This window comes from Schistocerca gregaria, chromosome 3 (genome assembly GCF_023897955.1).
Source record: "Schistocerca gregaria isolate iqSchGreg1 chromosome 3, iqSchGreg1.2, whole genome shotgun sequence".
Lineage (NCBI taxonomy): Eukaryota > Metazoa > Arthropoda > Insecta > Orthoptera > Acrididae > Schistocerca > Schistocerca gregaria.
In genome coordinates, this window is record NC_064922.1 from 430,900,360 (window position 1) to 430,922,435 (window position 22,076).

General features: G+C 41.7%; 1 protein-coding gene across 1 annotated transcript in view; it reads left to right on the forward strand.

Moving 5' to 3' along the window:
- LOC126355405 (carcinine transporter-like) overlaps positions 1 to 22,076 on the forward strand; it is a 615,184-nt gene that overhangs the window by 189,697 nt on the left and 403,411 nt on the right. Inside the window, exon 4 of the mRNA XM_050005709.1 lies at positions 188 to 248. Coding sequence (XP_049861666.1) covers positions 188 to 248 — 61 coding nt within the window. The remainder of the gene's footprint in view (positions 1 to 187; positions 249 to 22,076) is intronic.

The window sequence follows — 22,076 nt, forward strand, 5'->3', positions numbered from 1 at the left end:
TTGATTCATTCAAGTTATTAAAGTGCATATCTGTCTTAGGAGCTTTATTCAAGCTAGATTCGTCTCTTATTCCTCACTTATGAGATAGGATTGGAGATTACTGTCATCGTAAGGGTATGCATAAGCGTTGTTGCAATTTTATGGAAGAGGTGGGCTTTGCAGCCTGATATATTTTTATGTTCCTTAGGTATTTACCAGAATCTCCCAGATGGCTGCTCGGTAAAGGGCGATCAGAGGAAGCTCTCAAGGTCCTGGAGAGTATAGCAGCAACAAATGGAAAGCCCCTGCCTTGTGACACGTGGATGAGGCTCGCTTACCTGTCTGGGCAGAGGACTCCACGCATGGACGTCAGAAGCATCGTAACGAACAGGAACCTCTTTAAAAACACCGTTTTGTTGGTTGTTAGCAGGTATGGGAATGCAAATTGCTTTTCATATACTTTTTGTAGCTCGAACGGAAATGATGATTTATGACGCTACGTAATGAATATATACTTCTAGATCATCAGATCCGCAGTGAACAAAACAGTGGAAATAATAATCTCAGCACACTACAGTCGCCCGCTGATTCAAAAAACTACGAGCATTCTTAGTGCTAACATTTGATATTGGTACATAATTAATTAATTGCGATTGAAGTGCTTTTCTTTTCTATATATGGAAGGCTTTTAAAACTGATCTTAGTTTGCAGGTGAAAATTTGTAGTTTTGCTGCTTATAAACGTCTTATTTACTTATGTAGTTATGTGCAGCGTGTTCTCACTGAATGCAGCACAAAACTGTGAACACGTAATTATCCAGTTATCAGTGTGACACTGTGGGCAATCATCACAAACAGCAGCATAGTGTTCATATCCTTAAACTCTGTTCATCCAGCTACCAGTGCTAGAAATGCATGTTTGCTCTGACTTAGTCCTTTTATTTGTCTGTTTCATCATCGATAAGCACTCTTTTGGAAGAGCTATTTCCAGAAAATGCTACCCAAGAGCGTGTAACAGTTCATAACATGAGCTGAACTAATGGCAACGTCGAATTTTAATGATCACTTTTTCACGTTCAGAGAAAAAGCAAGTAACTTGCCTAGATAAAATCTACGGTACTTGATTATGTTTTGTTATTGTTACATTTTCTTGACAATGGCGTATATAGCTTGCCAGTACAGATTATGTGGTCATTTAGGCACAACATATGATTCAGTATTCTTGATAACTTGATAACAACTTCAAAGTGTAAACATTCTAAACTGAAAGAAAAGTACTAAGGCTGCCTAAAAATATTGTGATTATTAAAACTTACGAAAATAGTACTCAAAGATTAATTATCTATAGTCTTTGACATAAAACCAGATCTGTGACCAGCTTTCAAAGCAATTGTGTAAGATGAATGCCTTGCTCCTGGAATTGTTTTAAGCAAGGGAAGAGTTTCCCCAAGTTTGAAATACAAGTGCTGGGCAACGTTGGAGCCGCCTGTCTGAAAGCTTGACCCATGAGAGGATTTACCAGTTTAGACACCTGCTGTGTGTGCTCTGTAAAATACCAGCAAGGGGAGTTGTGCACGGATGTTATCTCTGGATCACTTATATCTGGGAGCTCAGTCACGCTATAAGGCATAGAAGGCACTTATGTTAATTTTTCTGTGGGTATATGAATGTAAACAGGAATGACTTGGCGCTGTCTCAGGGGTATTGTGTATTATGTACTGAACCGGAGACCTAGAAACGACAGACGCTTCATCCCACTGCAGCCCTCAGTGGTTCACAACCCTAACAGGCCACAACAGTCCACCCACCTCACCGCCGCCCACACCGAACCCAGGGTTATTGTGCGGTTCGGCCTCCAGTGGACCCCCTCTCCCCCTCCCCTCCCCTGGAATGTCTCATACCTGACGAGTGTAGCCCCAAATGTTTTCATGATAGAGTAATTATGATGTACACATACGTGGAGACAATGGTTGCCCAGCAGTCGTCGACATAGTGTAACTGAGGCGGAATAAAGGGAACCAGCCCGCATTCACCGAGGCCAATGGAAAACCGCCTTAAAAACCATCCACAGGCTGACCGGCAGACCACACCTCGACACTAATCCGCTGGGCGGATTCCTGCCGAGGACCAGCTTTCTCTCTCGGGAGACTGCGCGGCTAGCCCGGCGGGAGCTGTCTGAGATGCTAAGCTAAAATGGGGAGTGCTTTAGGGGCAAGCAGTGAAGATATGCTGCCACGACCTTTTATTTCTGCCGATCTCGGCTGCGGATAACGTTTGAAGCGAAATGCATAAGAGGACGTATTGGAGGCTTGTAGAAAAGGCTTAAGATTCCAAATTACCAACAACAAGATCGAAATTCTCCTCAGATGCAGTGAATAACATACGATTTCATTCCACCGTATGCAAATTTGGGAATCTCATTGCCTTTATCCCGCATCCACTGCGTAGAAGTTGTCTATCTATATCCGCATCCTGCTCCAGCTACTCCCGGGTCTGGGTGCTGACGAGTCCTCTCCATTTGGCTCCGTACTCCCACCACTTTTCTTCCTCCACTTGCTGCCAGGTCACACCTCTCCTTTCCACAGATATTCTCACTCCCATTTTCCGCCATGTTCTTGGTTCTTGGGCGCTCTCTAGGTCTTTTTCCATCCATCTTTATTTCTAACATAATTTTGGGGAGTCTCTGCCCATGCATCCTCTTAACATGCCCATACCATCTTAATCTCTTTTTTGCAATTTCTTCTCTCATACTTTCTTGTTTAAGATCCATACTAATCTTTACATTCCTTACTCTGTCCATTCTTGTTTTTCCCTTAACTGCTCTGAGAAATTTCATTTCTCCTGCTTGCAGTCTGCTCGACTCCCTTCCTGTCATTGTCCAACATAGGTGACAATAGGGAAGTAATAATTCTGATACATAAGGAGTTTTGATTTTTCTGAAACTTCCTTATTCCAAATCAGGTGTGTCATTGTTTTGTAGAAATTTCCTCTCTTCTGCAACCTCCTATTAATTTCGTTGGTTATTCTTCCATCCCTAGATATTTCACTCCCCAAATAAGTGGAACTTTCTACCACTTTGAGAGGTTCCCCATTCAAGGTAATATTTCCGTTAATCCCTTTTTCTCTTGGAAATACCATTACTTCACTCTTATCTTTATTTATTTTTAATCAATACCTTTCCATTATTTCCTTCCATGCATCAAGTTGTAACTCTACATCTACCTCTTTATCACCCCATATTACCATATCATCTGCAAAAATCATCTTTTTGTCTTTTTCTTTTACTGTATCTTTAACTGCCCTATTCATTCCCTCCATCACAGCATTAAAGAGTACAGGAGATAGAATACTTCCTTGCTTTAGTCCTTGTCTTGTTTTGAAGTATTCAGTGTTTTCCAACGGTGTTCTAATTCGACAATTGTGCCTTCTGTACATTGTATTTATTAAATTAATGTATCCATCCTCTATATTTATCTTCTTCATTTCTTCCCAGAGTCTTTTCCTATTAACTGAGACATATGCCTTTTCTATTTCTATAATAACCATTATCACCCTTTTGTTATACTCCCAACTTTTTTCCATCAGTTGATGGATAGAAAATATCAGGTCGATCATGCTTCTTCCTTTCCTAAACCAATGCTGTTCGTCACTCACCTCCTTTTCTGTCTTTTCACTTATTCGATTTAGTAGAATCCTTTAAAAATCTAGGCTGTTTGACTCATAAAGGTTATTCCTCTGTAGTTTTTACAAGGTCTTTTATTGCTTTTTTTGAAGATGGGAACAATTTCTCCTCTTCTCCAGTCGTCAGGTATTGTACTATTTCTCCACACACTTGATGGTACTCTATACACGCACTGCATTCTCACTTGACCTGCTGCTCTTATCATGTCCACTGATACTTCATCAGGTCCTGGGGCTTCCCCCCCCCCCCCCCCATTCATCTTCTTCACAGCTAGTTCCATTTCTTCCAGTGTAATTTGTCCTAATTCTGCTTCTCAACTTCTCTCAGTTTCTCCATTAATTGTTGTTTCCTCGTATACCTACTCCTCAGCGTTTAACAGTTTGCGAAAATGTTCTTTCCAGAGATCTTTTATATTCCCTGGGTCTTCAATCACGGTAGTCACCTATTTCCATCTTTACTGGTACTTCAGAAGCCTTCCTTTTATTTCCCATCATTTTATAGAACATTTTCTTATTGCTCTTCACATCTTCTTCCAGTTTTTTTTGCAAACTCTCACCCTGATTTTTTCTTTGCTGTTTCCACCATTTCTTTGCGCTTTTTCTTTTCATCTATATTTATATTTTTAATATTTTTCGTCATTTTTAGTTTTCTACCACTTTCTCCATGCTCTATTTTTTCTTCTAACTGCTGGGATTGTGGTATCATCCCAACAACTGGTCTGTCTTACTTTTTTCTTTCCAGATGTTCTACCACATGCTTTTTGTGCTGCTTCGACTAAAGTCTCTTTGAATAAAGTCCATTCTTTTTCTACATCGCAGAAGACTTCTTTTGGAAATTTTTGTGTGATTAATTCTCCATACTTCTCAGCACTCTCACCCTCCTTCAGTTTCCAGTCCCGTATCCTCATCATTTTTTTCTGTTTTCTATTTTTCACACACTGATTCATTTTCCATTGTCCCACCAGTAATCTATGGTCTCCATCTGCACTCACACTTGGAATTACCTTCACATTTGTTAATTTCTCTCCCCATTCCCTATCTACTAGAATGTAATCAATTATACTCTTCGTTCTTCCATCCCAACTGTATCTGGTGATAACATGGCTTTCTCTCTTCATGAACCAGCTGTTTGCTATTTTCATTCCATTCCTCTGGCACAAATCCAGAAGTCTCTCCCCTTCTTCATTTCTTCCTCCATATCCAAAACATCCCAACACTTGCTCTAATCCCTTTCTGTCTTTGCGTACCTGTGCAGTAAAATCTCCCATCACTATATTAGCACTCCCTATATGGTTTTCTAACTCATTTTCAAAGTTCATCTTTTCTTCTTCGCTACATTCCACTTGAGGTGCATAAATCTGGATTACTTTTAGTGTATCTTTTTGGAATCTCAGGTTTAAGATTATGATCCTGTCTGATATATATCTGACACTTTCAATACAGTTTTGTACATTCATATTCACCATCACTGCCACACCATTTCTTCCAAACCTGTTATTCCCACTCCAGAACAGTTTTCTTCCTCCTCTCAAATTCTTCTCACCATTTCCCTTCCACTTTGTTTCACTTAATCCCAATATATCTAACTTTCTCTCTGTTAGTACATCTGTACTTTCTTCCATTTTTCCATTGAGGGTTAATATATTAACGGTGCCGATATTTAGGTTAGTTTTTAGTCTATTTGGTGCCATCTTCTTGTACTGATGAATATCATCAGGTCTCCGATCATTCGCACCAGTACTTGGAGGAGCAGTGGGGTCAAATCCTGAGTGGTTCGTTCTGAGGTTCATCTGTGTTTTGAAAGCAATTGAAGACTTTGCTACTGGCTTGCTAGGCCTAACGCAAGAAAGGATTTTCTGTTGGGGTTGTCTCCCTTAGCCTTCAGAGTTTCTCCTCCACCACAAGGCAGTGGTTCCCTTCTCATTTAATCCTCAGAAAGTAGGGTTCTCTCATCTGCCAGCTACGCAGTTCCGAAATCTTCCTTCTCCACTGTCACTGCCATTAAGGTCTTCACCCGTAACCCTAGGCATGGGTTCCATGTTATATCACACAGGATTGGGTCCCTGCCTGAACTCAGCCATGCTAGCATGCCGGCCTACTGAAGTGTAGGATGCCCACCCCCGCGACGCGGACGCACCAGACAGGAATTAGCCCATTGGAGGAATAGCGAAGGGGTCCCTACACCCCTGGAGCCGAGTTAATGATTGCGTATGGGGCCACAATCAAAGAAGTAGTCCCTGAGCATAGTTATTGCGGAAATTTGTAGCCTATTAGAGAGCCAGCCGTCTGTACAGGATACCAATTTTATTATGTCTTCAATGAACCAAAAGTAAGTACAGTTACGCCATGCATTGTATTTTAGTAGTAAGATACGTCTATAGTTTTTGTCATTTAATTTACTAGTTGTGAAAAGACTAACTTAGCGATGGTGTACAGTTGTAACATTATATAAGAAGTAACTGAATATTTTTAAGTTGTAAAACATCAAACTATTGTGTGTTAGCATATTTCATAAAAGACTTCATTAATGTAAATCAACGAATAGTCTCGAAAATAGTTTATTATATCGTGTACATGACTGGAAGGGAAGTAATAAAAAGCAGCAGCCAACAACAGGCTCGACAGCTGTTTAGTGGGAGTACATGTTATATGGAAGGGTTAGATGACTGACCGCTATGGTAGCAGATTCGAATCCTGCCTTGGGCATGGATGTGTGTGATGTCCTTAGGTTAGTTAGGTTTAAGTAGTTCTAAGTTCTAAGGGACTGATGACCTCAAATGTTAAGTCCCATAGTACTCAGAACCATTTGAACCATTTGGTTAGATGACTGTCGTTTGAGGATGAGAGAGGACACGCCGTCCAGGGAGTGAATGGAGAGAACAATTCATTTTGGGGGAGGGTTAGCAAAGACTTTTTGAAAGGACATTACAGAATAGTTGTTGTTAATATTTGTTGTTTGTGGACAGTATACAGCCACTTAGTCTAGATAACTTTACAAGAGATGTCAGTGTGGGACATTAACGTTTTTGTTAAGCATTTGGTATTGTGAACTCTTAAGTTTTCGCTACGTATCTGTGCTAAGATAAGTTATAAGTGTAGGCAACGAACTTCTCCGTTATTTAGTGGGATATTACTGAAGCGCTATGTGCACTGCCTGCCAGTTTACAGTGCTGTTATAACAGTTAATAGTCAAATTAAATAATTTCATTCGAAATTTTAAGCTAGACTCAGGTGTGGCCAAGAATTCTGGACGTGGGCGGTGCTTTGACACGTTGGCTTCTCTCTCTCTCTCTCTCTCTCTCTCTCTCTCTCTCTCTCTCTCGTCTGACTAATCGCTACCCACACCATCCTGCTTTGCTGTCCGAGTGGCAACAGTGGCGGAAATGCATACGTGTCGCTTAGAAGGCAGAACAGTTACGACCGGAAAGTGACTGGCTTGCATGCGGCTCGGTTTCATGTTATGCTATTATCATGAATTACGAAAAACGTAAGCTGTCTATCATAAAATGCGGCATTATACTGTTACTGTCTGGTGTTAAAAGATAATACATCAACAAAAATAATAAATTAAAATAAGGCTCGGTTTGTAACGTTATCAGAACTTGTTCCTGCCACAATGTGATTTTGATTTTAAATGCATCAACCTTTCTCGTTTTAAATCAGATATTAATTGCTTCTTACTTTACAACGTTTTACTGAGGTCGTTAAAGCGTGCAGTCAAGTTAACTGAAGATGCGAGGTCTGCAATCCATTCAGAATCTTCTAAAGTTGTTTTCTTCCTTTCTTTTCCCTTCATAATTGGAAAATATCAGGTCCTAACTCGAAAAATCGTTCCAGGCATGCCCCTCGGCTTAATCAACATACTTTATAATAGTAAATAATGTCTCCAGTTTGTTACCACAGTTCCTTCAAAAACCGTTATCACTGCCGATATAAAGACCTATGTGACTAGATAATTTTCTGTTCAGGCCATCAGTTTCATGACGTCCTCCATCCCTGCAAATTTAGTACAAAATGCTTCTTGATGAACGAAACAATGAATTGTGTACGAATCGTTTGTTGGTCCTTATACTGTGTTTTGGAACAATGCTACAAGCCCACTATGTGGCCATCCCATTGCAGGCGCTCCACTGGTGGTAACTGAGACCAATTCAGGCCAACGGGTTCAACTGCCTCTTCAGTCGTTATCAGCTAATCGATACTTCTCCTTGTGTCTTTCATTGGCACCAGAAGTAATAGTTCTTCTGTCACATGTAAACTGTTGTGACTTCACGAACTTGCACTGGTAACCCAAAACATTTTTACTACTGCCCACCGCGAAATTGGATGTCGCCTGGTTGCGTTGTTGGAATGTGACACGCTATGGAAAGTATGTAAGTGGATAAAAGATGGATGGTAAATCATTCTAGCGACGACACGGGCCGCAAATTGGGAAATCTACTGACATACTCGTATTTGATAAAGATGATAATATTATTACTCCGAGTCTGTGAAAGAGTATCTCGAAAACGGCGTAGCTGGTCGAATATTCACGTGCTACTGTAGTGATATGGACGTCCACGACTCTTCCGTGTGATTCGGCGGCTAGTCTGCTCTGTAAAGCAGGGTAGGTGGCAATATTGTGGCATCTGTGCCGAAAGAGCACAATGCTGGTGCACGCATAATGGTTTCAGAGTACACCGTTCGCTGTACATTGTTGAATATGCAGCCCTATTTGTTCACGTGTTGGCTCAACGACATCGTCAATTGCGATTGGAGTGGCCTCGGGAACGACGGGATAGATCCTGGATCAATGGAAAACTGTCACCTCAACGGATGAATCGCATTTTTGACACACCAGGTCGATGGTCGTCTCCACAAACGCCGTCACCCATGGGAACGGCCGTCTGAAAGGTGTACCCCGCCAAGGATGCAGGCTGCTGGGAGCAGTTTTATGCTGCGGGACACATTCCGCTGCGCTCACATGGGACCTATGGTAATAACCGAAGACACGCTGACAGCTGCTGGCCACCTGCGTCACTTCACGCTTAATGTCTTCCCTGACAGTGACATCATCTTTGAGCAAGATAATTGTTCGTGTCTCAAAGCCTGAACACTGCTACTTGCCCACCAAATTCACCTGATGTGAATCCAGTGGAACCCATCTGGGTCGCTGTCAGGCTCCAAAGCCGCGCCCACAAGTCAGCAACCCTTTGTTTACTGAAATTACATGATTTATTCGTAGTAACCTCGTGCCACGTACCTCCACAAAACTACCCACAAACTGACGGATCCGTCATGCATGGAATCGGTGATATACGGAGTTCGAGAGATAGCCCAAAAAGCAGGTGGTCATAATGTTTTGGCTTGTCAGTGTAAATCACAAGTTGATCCGTGTTCGTATTGTCGACCCACTCGTCCAGGGCAATAGACAATGCAATGAACATGCTGACATTTTCAGTTAACAGCCTGTAGACATCTGATGCCACGGCAACTATGTGGCGAGTTATTGTTAATCGGGAAAGGATAATTTCGGAGAACTTCTGTCCTCCAATGGCGTCACGAGTTCTACTGTTTCAGTAGTGCACTCTGTAATGAACTCGTCATGGGTAAAAGGTTTATTAGATCAGACAGTTTTGAGTGCTATCTTATAGCTTGCTTTTAAAGATGGGCCGCTGTAGTTGGTTGCCGGCTGAAAACAAGAAACTTCAGAATGTCTGTAAACACAATGGATTTCTACGAGCAAGTAGGTACAAATACAAGCAGCACAAACAATGATTTTCGTGTGTTACGTTGAGATCGGATTGCTGTGCAGCACTGCACGTTTGAAGGTGCGCCAACCTGTTTCCTGTTTCGTCGCCAACTAAATCTTTAAATCTCGCCCAGCTAGCAGCGCTGTCTAACGCGCTGCTTCCCGAAAGGGAAGGAGTGCCGGTGCCCGGCACGAATCCGCCCGGCGGATTAGTGTCGAGGCCCTGTGTACCGGCCAGCATGTGGATGGTTTTTACGGCGGTTTTCCAGCTACCTCGGCGAATGCAGTCTGGTTCCCCTTATTCTGTCTCAGTTACACTATGTCGGCGATTGCTGGGCAAACACTGTGTCCTCGTACTCGTACATCATAATTACTCTACCACTCAAACATTTGGGGTTACACTCGTCTGGTATGAACGTTCCTGGGGGGGGGGGGGGGGGGGGGGGGGGAGGGGACTGTGGACCGAACAACACAATACCACTGGGTTCGGTGTGGGGCGGCGGTGGGGTGGGTGAACTGCTGTGGCATGTTGTGGGGTTGTGAACCAATGAGGGCTACAGCGGACGAAGCCTCTCCATCGGTTCTAGGTCCCTGATTTTAATACACGATACACAAATGTTTAAATGCCTTTTGCATTATGGTGTACTGCCATTCTCTAGCTTACACTCCTGGAAATGGAAAAAAGAACACATGGACACCAGTGTGTCAGACCCACCATACCTGCTCCGGACACTGCGAGAGGGCTGTACAAGCAATGATCACACGCACGGCACAGCGGACACACCAGGAACCGCGGTGTTGGCCGTCGAATGGCGCTAGCTGCGCAGCATTTGTGCACCGCCGCCGTCAGTGTCAGCCAGTTTGCCGTGGCATACGGAGCTCCATCGCAGTCTTTAACACTGGTAGCATGCCGCGACAGCGTGGACATGAACCGTATATGCAGTTGACGGACTTTGAGCGAGGGCCGGGTGGCCGGGTGGACGTACCGCCGAATTGCTCAACACGTGGGGCGTGAGGTCTCCACAGTACATCGATGTTGTCGCCAGTGGTCGGCGGAAGGTGCACGTGCCCGTCGACCTGGGACCGGACCGCAGCGACGCACGGATGCACACCAAGACCGTAGGATCCTACGCAGTGCCGTAGGGGAACGCACCGCCACTTCCCAGCAGATTAGGGACACTGTTGCTCCTGGGGTATTGGCGAGGACCATTCGCAACCGTCTCCATGAAGCTGCGCTACGGTCCCGCACACCGTTAGGCCGTCTTCCGCTCACGCCCCAACATCGTGCAGCCCGCCTCCAGTGGTGTCGCGACAGGCGTGAATGGAGGGACGAATGGAGACGTGTCGTCTTCAGCGATGAGAGTCGCTTCTGCCTTGGTGCCCATGATGGTCGTATGCGTGTTTGGCGCCGTGCAGGTGATCGCCACAATCAGGACTGCATACGACCGAGGCACACAGGGCCAACACCCGGCATCATGGTGTGAGAGTGATCTCCTACACTGGCCGCACTCCTCTGGTGATCGTCGAGGGGACACTGAATAGTGCACGGTGCATCCAAACCGTCATAGAACCCATCGTTCTACCATTCCTAGACCGGCAAGGGAACTTGCTGTTCCAACAGGACAATGCACGTCCGCATGTATCCCGTGCCACCCAAGTTGCTCTATAAGGTGTAAGTCAACTACCCTGGCCAGCAAGATCTCCGGATCTGTCCCCCATTGAGCATGTTTGGGACTGGATGAAGCGTCGTCTCACGCGGTCAGCACGTCCAGCACGAACGCTGGTCCAACTAAGGCGCCAGGTGGAAATGGCATGGCAAGCCATTCCACAGGACTACATCCAGAATCTCTACGATCGTCTCCATGGAGAATAGCAGCCTGCATTGCTGCGAAAGGTGGATATACACTGTACTAGTGCCGACATTGTGCATGCTCTGTTGCCTGTGTCTATGTGCCTGTCAGTGTGATCATGTGATGTATCTGACCACAGGAATGTGTCAATAAAGTTTCCCTTTCCTGGGACAATGAATTCACGGTGTTCTTATTTAAATTTCCAGGAGTGTATTTGCAGTGCCTGGCGATTATGTGACTGTATAATACAAACTGAGAATTTTCATCCTTCTGTTCGAAAAAGTACTGTAATTCTCAATCATATTTAAATGCCTCTTTTTTTGAGTGTATGTGTCATTGCAGCACCCACTTTTCCTTCATACCTTCATTAAACCACAATCATATAGCGAGGAATACGCAGTCCTGGCATTTCGAAAAATATCGCACCGTGCTCCGAAAGAATGACGCGCTGTACCGAGTACTTCCGAGACTGACCGAGGAAAGTCGAGTAACGGCCCGCAGGCAGCCAGCACATCGCCCGCGCTTGCATGTTGGCAGACGGTGGCCGGCTCTGACCTGCAGTGCCGTCTAGGTAAATCAATTATGTTGACTCTACCTACTTACATTCATATTATGCTGCAGTCCAAAAGCACACCAAATAAACTTTATAAACTTTAATTGAAAGAAGGATCTATTGTTACTAGTTTGTGGTTGGCCCACAAGTAATTATTTTCGAGCCAAAGATTTTGTTTCAAATCCAATCATGAGCCCAAGCTCCGACGTAGGACGTCAAGCCACAAATGATATTTTTGAATCATCAATCTTGTGACTTTTTAGATACGGCCCACCACGAATTCCTCTTCTTCAGTAACCTCTTCATCTGAGAGAAGCATCCTGCGTCCTCAATCACACTGCTTCCTCATTGGTTGTTAGATGTATTACCTTCTCTTACTTCCCCTACAGCTTTTACCCTCTGCAGCTCCCTCTCTGACCGTGGAGGCTATTTTCTCTGATGCTGTAACACATACCCTATCATCTTATTCCTTCTTCTTCTCGGTGTTTTCCAAAAGACCCTATCATCGCCAATTTTCCATAGAGTTTCCTCATTCCTTACATTATCAGTCCAGCTGATTTTCACCATTCTTCTGTGGTACCACACCTTGAACGCTTCGATACTCTTCTGTTCCAGTTTTACCACAGTTCATGATTCACTACCATACAATACTGTGTTTCGAACATACATTCTCAGAAATTTATTCCTCAAATTAAAGTGAATATTTGATAGCAATAGACTTCTCTTGGCAAGAAACGCCTTCTTCTTCAGTGCTAGATTGCTTTTTATGTCATTCTTGATACGACCATAATATGTACCTTTGCTTTCAAGGAAGCAGAATTCCTAACTTCATCTAATTCGAAATTCCCAATTCTGCAGTTAAGTTTCTCGCTAGCCTCATTTCTGCTACACGTAATTACTTTCATCTTCTACCACTTTATTCCATATTCTGTACTCATCAGACTGTTAATTTCATCCCACAGATCCTGTAATTCTACCTCACACTCACTGACGGTAGCAGTTTCATCACCGGACCCTATCATTGATATACGTTTCACCTTGAATTTTAATTCCACTCATTTCCGTCATTGCTTCTTAAATGTGCAGACTGAAAAATATCAGTGAAAGACCTCAACTCTGTCTCACAGCCTTTTAAACTGGACCACTTCCTTCTTTGTCTTACTGTTTCTTCTTGGTTCTTGCGGATACTGTATATTACCCATCTTTCCCTATGACTTACTCTGTTTTGTACTGCTGAATACTTTTTCTGGGTCGACGAATGCTAAGAGCATGTCTTTATTTTTCTTCAGTATTGCTTCCATTATCACACGCAACGTGAGGACTACCTCTTTCTTAAAGCCAAACCGATCGTCATTTAACTATTCGTAATTTTTTTCCATTATTCTTTATATTATTCTTGTTAGCAGTTGTTATGCCGACTGTGCGATAGTTTTCGCACTTATCCCACCTTTTTGTCTTCGGAATTGTGTGGACGGTATTTTTCCGAAAGTCTGATTGTACATCGCCAGTCTCATAGATTCTACATAACAACTTGAATAGTTGTCTGGTTGCCACTTCCTCTACTGATTTTAGAAAGATGTGTTCAAATGTGTGTGAATTCCCAAGTTACCAAACTGATGAGGTCATCGGTTCCTAAACTTACACACTAATTAAACTAATTTACGCTAAGAACAACACACACACATGCCTGTGGGAGGACCTGAATCTCTGGAGAGAGGTGCCTCGCAATCCGCTCGGCTGATTTTAGATATTCCAGTGGCATGTTACTTATCCCTTCTGCCTAATTTGACCACATATTTTCCAGAGCTCTTTTAAAATATGATACTCGTGCTGGATCTGCTAGTCATCCCTATTGACTACAATTTCTTCCTCAAACACGTCCTCAGACAAGACCACATACTCACTGAGGCTTTCAATGCGCTATTTCCATTGCTCACTCTCGTTAGTTTGTGGAGTTCCCATTCTACTCTTCATGTTGCCACCCTTGCTTTTAATTTCACCGAAGGCTGTTTTGACTTTTCTCTAAATGCTGAATAAGTCCTCCTGATATTCACTTCTTTTTCTGTTTCTACACATCTTTCCTGCAACTATATCCCCTTGGGTAAGAAGCACTTGCTGTTTCCTTCATTCCTAATCCATTCCTATATTCCCAAGTCAATCTTCTATTTTCCATGAACATTTCTGTACTTCTTTCTTTCGTCAGTCAACTGACGTATTTCACCTGTCATCCAAGGTTTCCTCACAGCTACTTTCTTTGTACCTAAGTTCGTCTATCCAACATCTGCAATTGCCCTTTTTAGAGATGACCACTCCTCTTCAAATCAGATGCCTATTCTGTTGCTCCCTATCGCATTATTCACATCATTAGCGAACTTCAGACTATCTGGTCACGCCTCAGTACCTCAATATCCCGCTACCTACCACACTGATTCATTCGGACGATTCTCTTAAACCGCAATTTACTCTTCATCATTATCTGCACCTGAGAATGCTTTCCCAACTAATAATTCATTCAGTAATCTCTGTCTGAGCATGATCTAATCCAACTGGAACGTTCCCATGTGTTTCGTTACTTTCCAAGTATACCACCCCTACTGATCCTTAAACAGAGTATTCTCTATTACCATCTTCAATTTATTGCAGAACTCAATTTGTCTTTGTTGCTTTACGGTTATTGAGGGTATTTTAACACGGCCATTGTAACTACTAGTTTTTGTCAACAAACGCGATTCGTTTTATTTAAACAAATCATCATCCATGGTCTGTAAAGAAAGATATTAACAATAGAGAAATAGTTTGTTACAAAAGATTCCGAGTTTTACTAACGGTATTTCATGGCCCGTTCTTCGCTCACATCACGAAACGCAGTCAGCTTCCACGTTTTTGGGCTATGTATTCGTTTGTCAACGTTGTACCTCGTCTGATCCCACAATGCTTTACATATATATGCAGTCCTGATGCTAAACACAATACTGTAATGCATTACTGATGTTTATTTGCATCCTTGTCGCTAAATATGTATTGTGTGATTTGTGTAGTGTTACCAACTTTACCACTAGTTTCCTTGGGTTCTAAAACCGTTCTTTACTTTCTGCAGAATGTCACTTGCTTTGTATCACATTTATTCATGTTACTAGTTAGTCTCATGTTTGCGTTACTGTGGTGAGAAAATATGCACATTTTAAATTGTGGTCATCTATTTGTTTTTCATTTACTGGCGGGTCAACGTTGTGTTCTATACTTTTTTCTAAGATGAGCTGTTATCTGCTTTTTTGATCTTCACATTTATGTACTTCTTCGTAGATCTTTACTTTTACAATGGTTATTAAATCTGATGGTTTCAACAGTTTTAAACAGATTAAGATGAATCGTCATGGACTGATAGTTTAGGCTGGTTGGGAACGTTTAACAAGGTACCATTAAATTTTTAATTTGCTTGCCCGCATTGTCCGTAGTTGCTTCACAATTATTGTGGGTATTTTATATCAGTCTTTGCTACTTCAAGACGATACTTTTTCAGTTACCACATGTGTTACGTCATACTGAAATATAACATCACCAGGGGCCTGTAACGAGATGCATTTGTAGTTTGAATTGCTTTCTAGATTGAAAAACAGTTGGTTGCAGAAGATGCTGACTTTTACTTATGGCATTTCATGCTTGGTTTTTCGCTCACATCAAGGAACGACTTCTGCTTGTAATATCTTGGGTTATACCTTAGTTTGTCACTGTTGATTCTGTTCAAATCCCATACTGGTTTGGACAACAAACTTCACTTTGTGTGTTAAACAGAACCCAGTGTAGCGCGAAAAATCTTTCTTTGTATCCTTCTGGCCAAATATGTATCGTGTGTTTTGTGCAGGGTCACCACCTTTACTACTAGTTTCTCTGTGCTTTGAAAATATTAATTTCTTGTCACTTATATGTTGACCCATTAAATTGTGTTATTATTTATTTATTTAATGTGTAATTTTAATAAAGTGATGATGGTGCTGAAAATCTAAGTGCTAGCTAGTGTTGTGTTTGGGGGCGGGAGGGTGGGGCGGTTGGACACAGGAGGCAAAGATGAGCGAAGAGAAAGTGCTAACCAAAGGAATACCGGGATGAAGAGGGAGTTGGAGAGAAAGGGTGAGGAGGAAAAAGTGAAATGAAATGAAGAGGGGTGAAGGAGTTTTGGAGAGTGTGACGGATGAGAAAGGGGAAGTATTTTTTATCTATGTCAGTTTCCAGTTAATTTATACAGTGTCTATCTTCCAATATTTATTTGGTCATTGTGTAACTGCTTATTGTGTGTTAGTCCTTCATGCATATGTAAGTTTTCTTTGAGAAGCTGGCTGTCGTTACTGGTATTTGTGATATTTATGTCTTTTTCTATAGCGCTTTGTCTATAGTGTTCCTATTTTAAGAGCCCACAAATATTGAATGATTTGTTCTATATGCACTAATTTGCTCTTCATATCCTGTGTCGAATGACCTACCAGTTATATTGATGCAAATTTTTCCACAGATTCTGCAACTAAGGTGGCATATACCACATACTTAGTATCTGTCGGGTTCTGATTTTAATTTAGAGATGTATTTTTGTACTGAATTAATTGTTCAAGTGGAATTCTTAGGCCCTTGTTTTAATATGCTGTCTATCTTGTGTGTGAATTTGTAGTGGTAGATTACTATATGCAATTTTATTGTGATAGTACTGCTTGTATATGTTGATGCAATGTAGTTTTATTTGAGTCACATTTCTGTCTTTATTATTCTGTTAAGTTTACCTACTAATGTTTCTCTGTATCCATTTTTGGAGGCTGTCTTTTTGATATGTGTAACCCTTCTACATGTACATCACATTTTGCTAATTACAAGTGTTTAGCGGAATCTTATTGGGTTTGTTTGAAGAATCTGATTGCAGCTTGTTTGTGATACTGTGGGTGATTTAAGCCTGCATTTATTATTATGTCTGTTGCAGGTTCTTTATATTTGTTAAAGATTTTGTGTGATTGTATTTTCTTATACTTATGTATTGGAATATTTGTTTGTTTTATAAATCTTCTTCTTTTGTAACCTTTATTTACTTATATATACTATATTCTTATGTAAGTGTTATATTTTGTATTAGGGTTTATCTGGCATGCATATTATAGCATTCATGTACCAGTACCACTACATGATCTACATTTTCTTTATTGTTCCATCTTCAGATATCAGTTTTTCGATATGATTTATGAAGGTCTTGGCTAGTGCTCTTGAAATCGGCGAACCCTTGGGTAAACCTCCATCTTATATTTAGTACTCATGATAAGCTACAACACAATTTATTATTGTTAACTGCAACAATTTTGTTTCATCTTTCTGTTTATTACATAGCTGGTAGTGTGTTTCCTGGGTTTCATCAGTTGGTGTGATAGTTTCATTAATAGTGATGCAACTGTAAATGATTTTTACATAAAAGGACATAATTTTTGCTGTGCATGGGTTTTTATATTTGTTATGTGTTTTATTAGCTAACTGGTACTTCTTATTATCCTACTTTCAAGTTAGTAGTATTGGGTGAGCTGCGATTCCATTCGTTTTGCTATCAGGTATGTGGGACCTGTTCTGAAATTTACTGTTGGGCTGGCATCTCATGTCATGTACCTGGAGATTTTTATATCTGTTTATTGGGTTTGATTTCGATTTTTTAATATTATTTCTGGTGCTTAACTACTCTTTTTTCGATGTATGCGTTTGTTTCCATGAGCGCAACAAGACCATATTTGTTAGAATTTGTTATTATAATGTTTTCTGCTTGCAGGGTTTACTATAGATTTTTGATCCATCTCAATAGTTTCGCAATTATTTGCTGTGTTGCTACGATTTTAATTAATTTTTTTATTAATTCTCTGGTCAGTCGTATATTTGCATTACTGTGGTCATTTTCGTCTACTGTGGTGAGAATATAATCAGATTTTATAATGTGATCTTCTATTTGTTGTTCATTTGTTGGTGGGTCACTGATGTGTTTCAAACCTTTCTCTGTGATCTGCTATTATTTCCTTTCGAAATGTTTTGATCTTTATATTTTTCTACTTTTGGATAAGACTGTTACATTTTCAATGGTTGTAAATCTGATGTTTTACATGATTTTAAATGGATCATCAATTAATAATGTAGGCTGATAGTGAATGCTTGACAAGACAACATTAAATTCTTCATTTGTTTGTGCACATGTCCATAGTTGCTTTACAGTTATTGAAGGTGTTTTAATTCAAATTTTGTATCTACTAGAGGATACATGTTTTTGCCAGCAAACGCATTACATCATATTGAAATAAAACATCATCAGTGGCCTATAATGAAAAAAATATTTACATGTTGATTTTTAGATTGAAAAACAGTTCTTTGCAGAAGATTCTCACTTACGCATGGCATTTCATGCCTGGTTTTTCGTTCACATTAGGAAACCCCAACTGCTTGCAAGTTTTCACGTTATAATTTCGTCTGTCACTGTTGATTCTGGTCTAATCCTACATTGCTTTGCAGAACTACGCGTTTCTGATTGTAAACAGACTACTATGTAGCATTACTACTGTTTATTTGTATCCTTGTATCTAAATAAGTATTATGTGATTTGCGTAGTGTTACTAACTTTATCACCAGTTTCTCTGTGACTTAAAACTGTTCTTTCCTTTCTGAAGAATGTCATTTGCGTTGTTTTTCATTTATTCGATTCCAAGTATTTAGTTAATGTGTAAGACAAATGAAGGAGTAGTGACAGAGGTGAAAATCTTATTTCTGGCAAGGTAAGGGAGATTTGTAGTGGGTGGATGAAGGAGGCAAGAGGAGTGAATAGTGAGAAAGTCCTAAGACAGAAAGTGAGTTGGAGGAAAGTGGAGAATAGCAAGAGGTGAAATGACATAAAGTGGGAGTGGGAGAGAATGAAGAATGTTAAAGGGTATGCATTTTTTCTATGTAATTTTTTCATTTTTTAAATAGTATCCTTGTTTCCAATATTTATTTAGGCATTAAGGTACTAGTAGGTACGTGGAGATGCTCTGAAGTTTACTACTGGGAATATTTGTCTCATGGGTGTCTGCCAGCAAAACAAATGCATTCGCAGCTCACCCCAATACTACAAATCTGAATGTGATAGGACAGTAAGAAATACTATCCAGGTAATAGAAGACATAAGAAATTAAAACCCTGTGCACAAGACTGCAATCCTTTCATCTAGAAAGCATATGGAGTTGGCTCCCTGTTAATGAAACCAGCAAGCTAACTGAAGAAAACCTGAAAACACACAACCAACCACCTCAAACAAATAGAGGAAGCAATAAAGTCGTTATATTTAATGACACAACACTAATATATTGATGTCTGTACAGCAGTGGTTTAATGACGATGGCATCCTTCTGGATGAAATGCTCCGGAGTAAAAGCAGTCCCCTATTAGGATCTTAGGTAGCAGTATTCAGGAGACTGATCCCATCAGAAAAATAGAAATAAATGAAAATAAAAATCTGGCGATCCGCGGTTCGGAGAGTGGACTGGCAAATTTGTCGCTTGGGTAGGCAGGGTAACGAACATGAAAAGAGAAATGGACATGTTGTAATTAAATATAGAAGATATTAGTGTACTGCACTGGCAAGATGAACCGAATTTGTGGTTGGGTAATTACTAGATTCTTCTTTCTTCCTCTTCTTGTTCATCTTCTTCGTGGCCTTACCCCTTGTCTTCACGCATGTTATTTATTGCACTGTGCTGTGATATGTGCTCTCCTTTTTATGGGAGATGGGTCGTCGGCTGGTTTTGTTTCGAATCCAGCGCACAATGCAGTACCGGTTGCTGGTGGTATGGAGTAGTCCAATCACCAGCAGATCGTCGTAGGATATGCTTGGCGGAGGATGTCACATGAACATCAGGTACCCCAATGGCTTGGCGGCATTCTGGGTAAGCTTGGTGAGCGAAGTTTAACTTCTACAGACTATCCCTTCTTCACACTCGTTATCAATGTAGGATGGCGGTACACATGTCAGCCGAGTGGACTGAGAAGGCAGCAGGCCACAGTTCCATATCCTGTTTCTTAGTAGACACGGTACTTGAAAAACGTACATCCGGTCAGTACGACTGGAAGAGTGACTCGTGGAGTGAATTCGGTGGTCGTTAATACGTTTTCAAGTGTTCACCACTTACAAGTCACGGATTAGTGTCTTGCATTCCGGGCACAGACTGTGTCATGGGAGCTAGTTGTTTGATGCCAGGCGGAACTGAAGTCACCTGAGAACATTAAATAGTCATATCAGCCTTGGAAGAGCTACGTGACATCCTCTGCAATAAAACGTGGACGTTCGTGACGTCCGTGCGTGCCAGAAGGTGTGTATATGTTCATGAGCCTTACGCCCAACGCTATGAGCGCTATTTCTTGAGCCCTGGCGAGATCGTGCATGTCGTACACCACTATTCCTTCCCGTAGAAGTATAGTGACATTGTGTTGGCCATCAGCAGCACCAAACGTGGTGTGGACTCCTTGCATCTGGGTGTCCCATCACAGTCTCCAACAGGGGGAAGGGATCAACACTGATGGGGTGAAATCCCTAGAGTGGTGTCCAGCACGACGTGCGATGAGTCTTCTGCACAGTCATCTGCTCGATCGCCATGAGGTACCGCTGACTGTCGATGGGTTATCTCAGCTATGGCATTGGGTACAGACTCCGCCGTCACTACTGGCTGGTAGTCTGTTGCAGGTATCTCCATGAGATTCCACCTTACAGAAGCGTTGGGAGGACTGAAGCTGTCGCCAGTGGGATCTACATTGTGTGGTGCTACTGCGGCCATTGTATCGCCATCACTGCTGTCAGACAGTCCGCAATCCGTTTCAGATGTTTGTAGCAGGCAGTCATCTGACACAGTACGTCGGAATTTCTTGTGTTTTTGAAGGGAATGCTGTTTGTGGTCGTGTGTTTCAGCATCCGAATGGGGGTGGATTTCTTCGACTGGTCTGTTATTGGGAAGAAAGGCTGCGGTCGGCACCACCCATGCGTCAGTGCCCGTCATCTCTTCCATAACCTCCTGCAAGATCGACTGTTAATTATTTTCTGAAAGAGGTGCCGTCATAGTGGATGGATCCAGTACTTCGGACTCCACCATGCCTTCCCTGTCAGGAGCGTCTGCCTGACGAGTATGGCCAACATCAGATCGTAACCTGTGCGTAATTGTAGGGGGAGAATCGTGATCATAGGATGATCACAAACTCATCTATTGGGATCTGAGCAAGTCACCAGTGTAGAAACGCTGAACTGTTGTCTCCTTCTTCGCCACATCCAGAGCAAGCATATGGCTGTCTGTCGTACTTAATAATCGCCCTAGAGCTGCTATTTTCGGAGTAGCCTGACACTTCTTTTGTCAATTCAGCTTTAATCTTTCGTAACGTGTTGAGGAACTGGTGTATTGTGAAAGTGGTCCATTTTTCAGTCAAGTGGCTGACCTCTTTGTTATAAGATTGGGAAGCCACGGTGACATCGTCCAGAGGTATTTTGAATTTGATTTAGATGACTCATATCACACAGAAGCTGAGCGTTTCGTGATCGATAGAGACTGCCCCAGTGTTTGAATTTAAGAGTGTTTGCGTTTGCGTGCACGATTTGTTGCACACCTCATCACTGACGAAGTTGATGTAGACGGAAATGCTCATAATAGAGAGATGGATAGCGAATTTGTCTTGTGGATCACTTTTAACGTCGTCATGTACGAAATATTCAATTTCGGAAGTTCATGGCTGTGCGTGATCGGATTGGAAACTAAGCTTTATAGTGGTTTGTCTGTATAAATGTGCCATGTTATATAAGCTGTGATGGACTCTGAATTAGTGGCGACGAAGTAATAAAATACTACTCGCACATGCGACTCCACAGACAGGACATAACAGAGGACATTCGCTATGCTTTATTGTTGAGTACCGGCTATCTGTTCGTTTGGGTCCTAGTGGTAGCAAGATTAACACAGAATCACAGTAGCAGGTCTAATATAGAATAAAAAAATATGTGAGGGCGAACTACTAGGAACAGTGTAGTGATCATATTAACAAATGTAAAGTAGACATGAAGCCAAGACCAACTGCAGAAGTGTAAGTATGTATTTGTCCTAATTCCACCGCTGATTGAAAGCTCTGCAAAAGATTGAAGAGACTGTAATAATGGGTAATGAGACGATGTAAATTATTTAGTTCATTAACAGAAACGAAAATTTAATTGTGATGAGGAACAGGAGTTCGATAGCAGATAAAGCAGGAAAAGGAAACATTAGGAGAATACA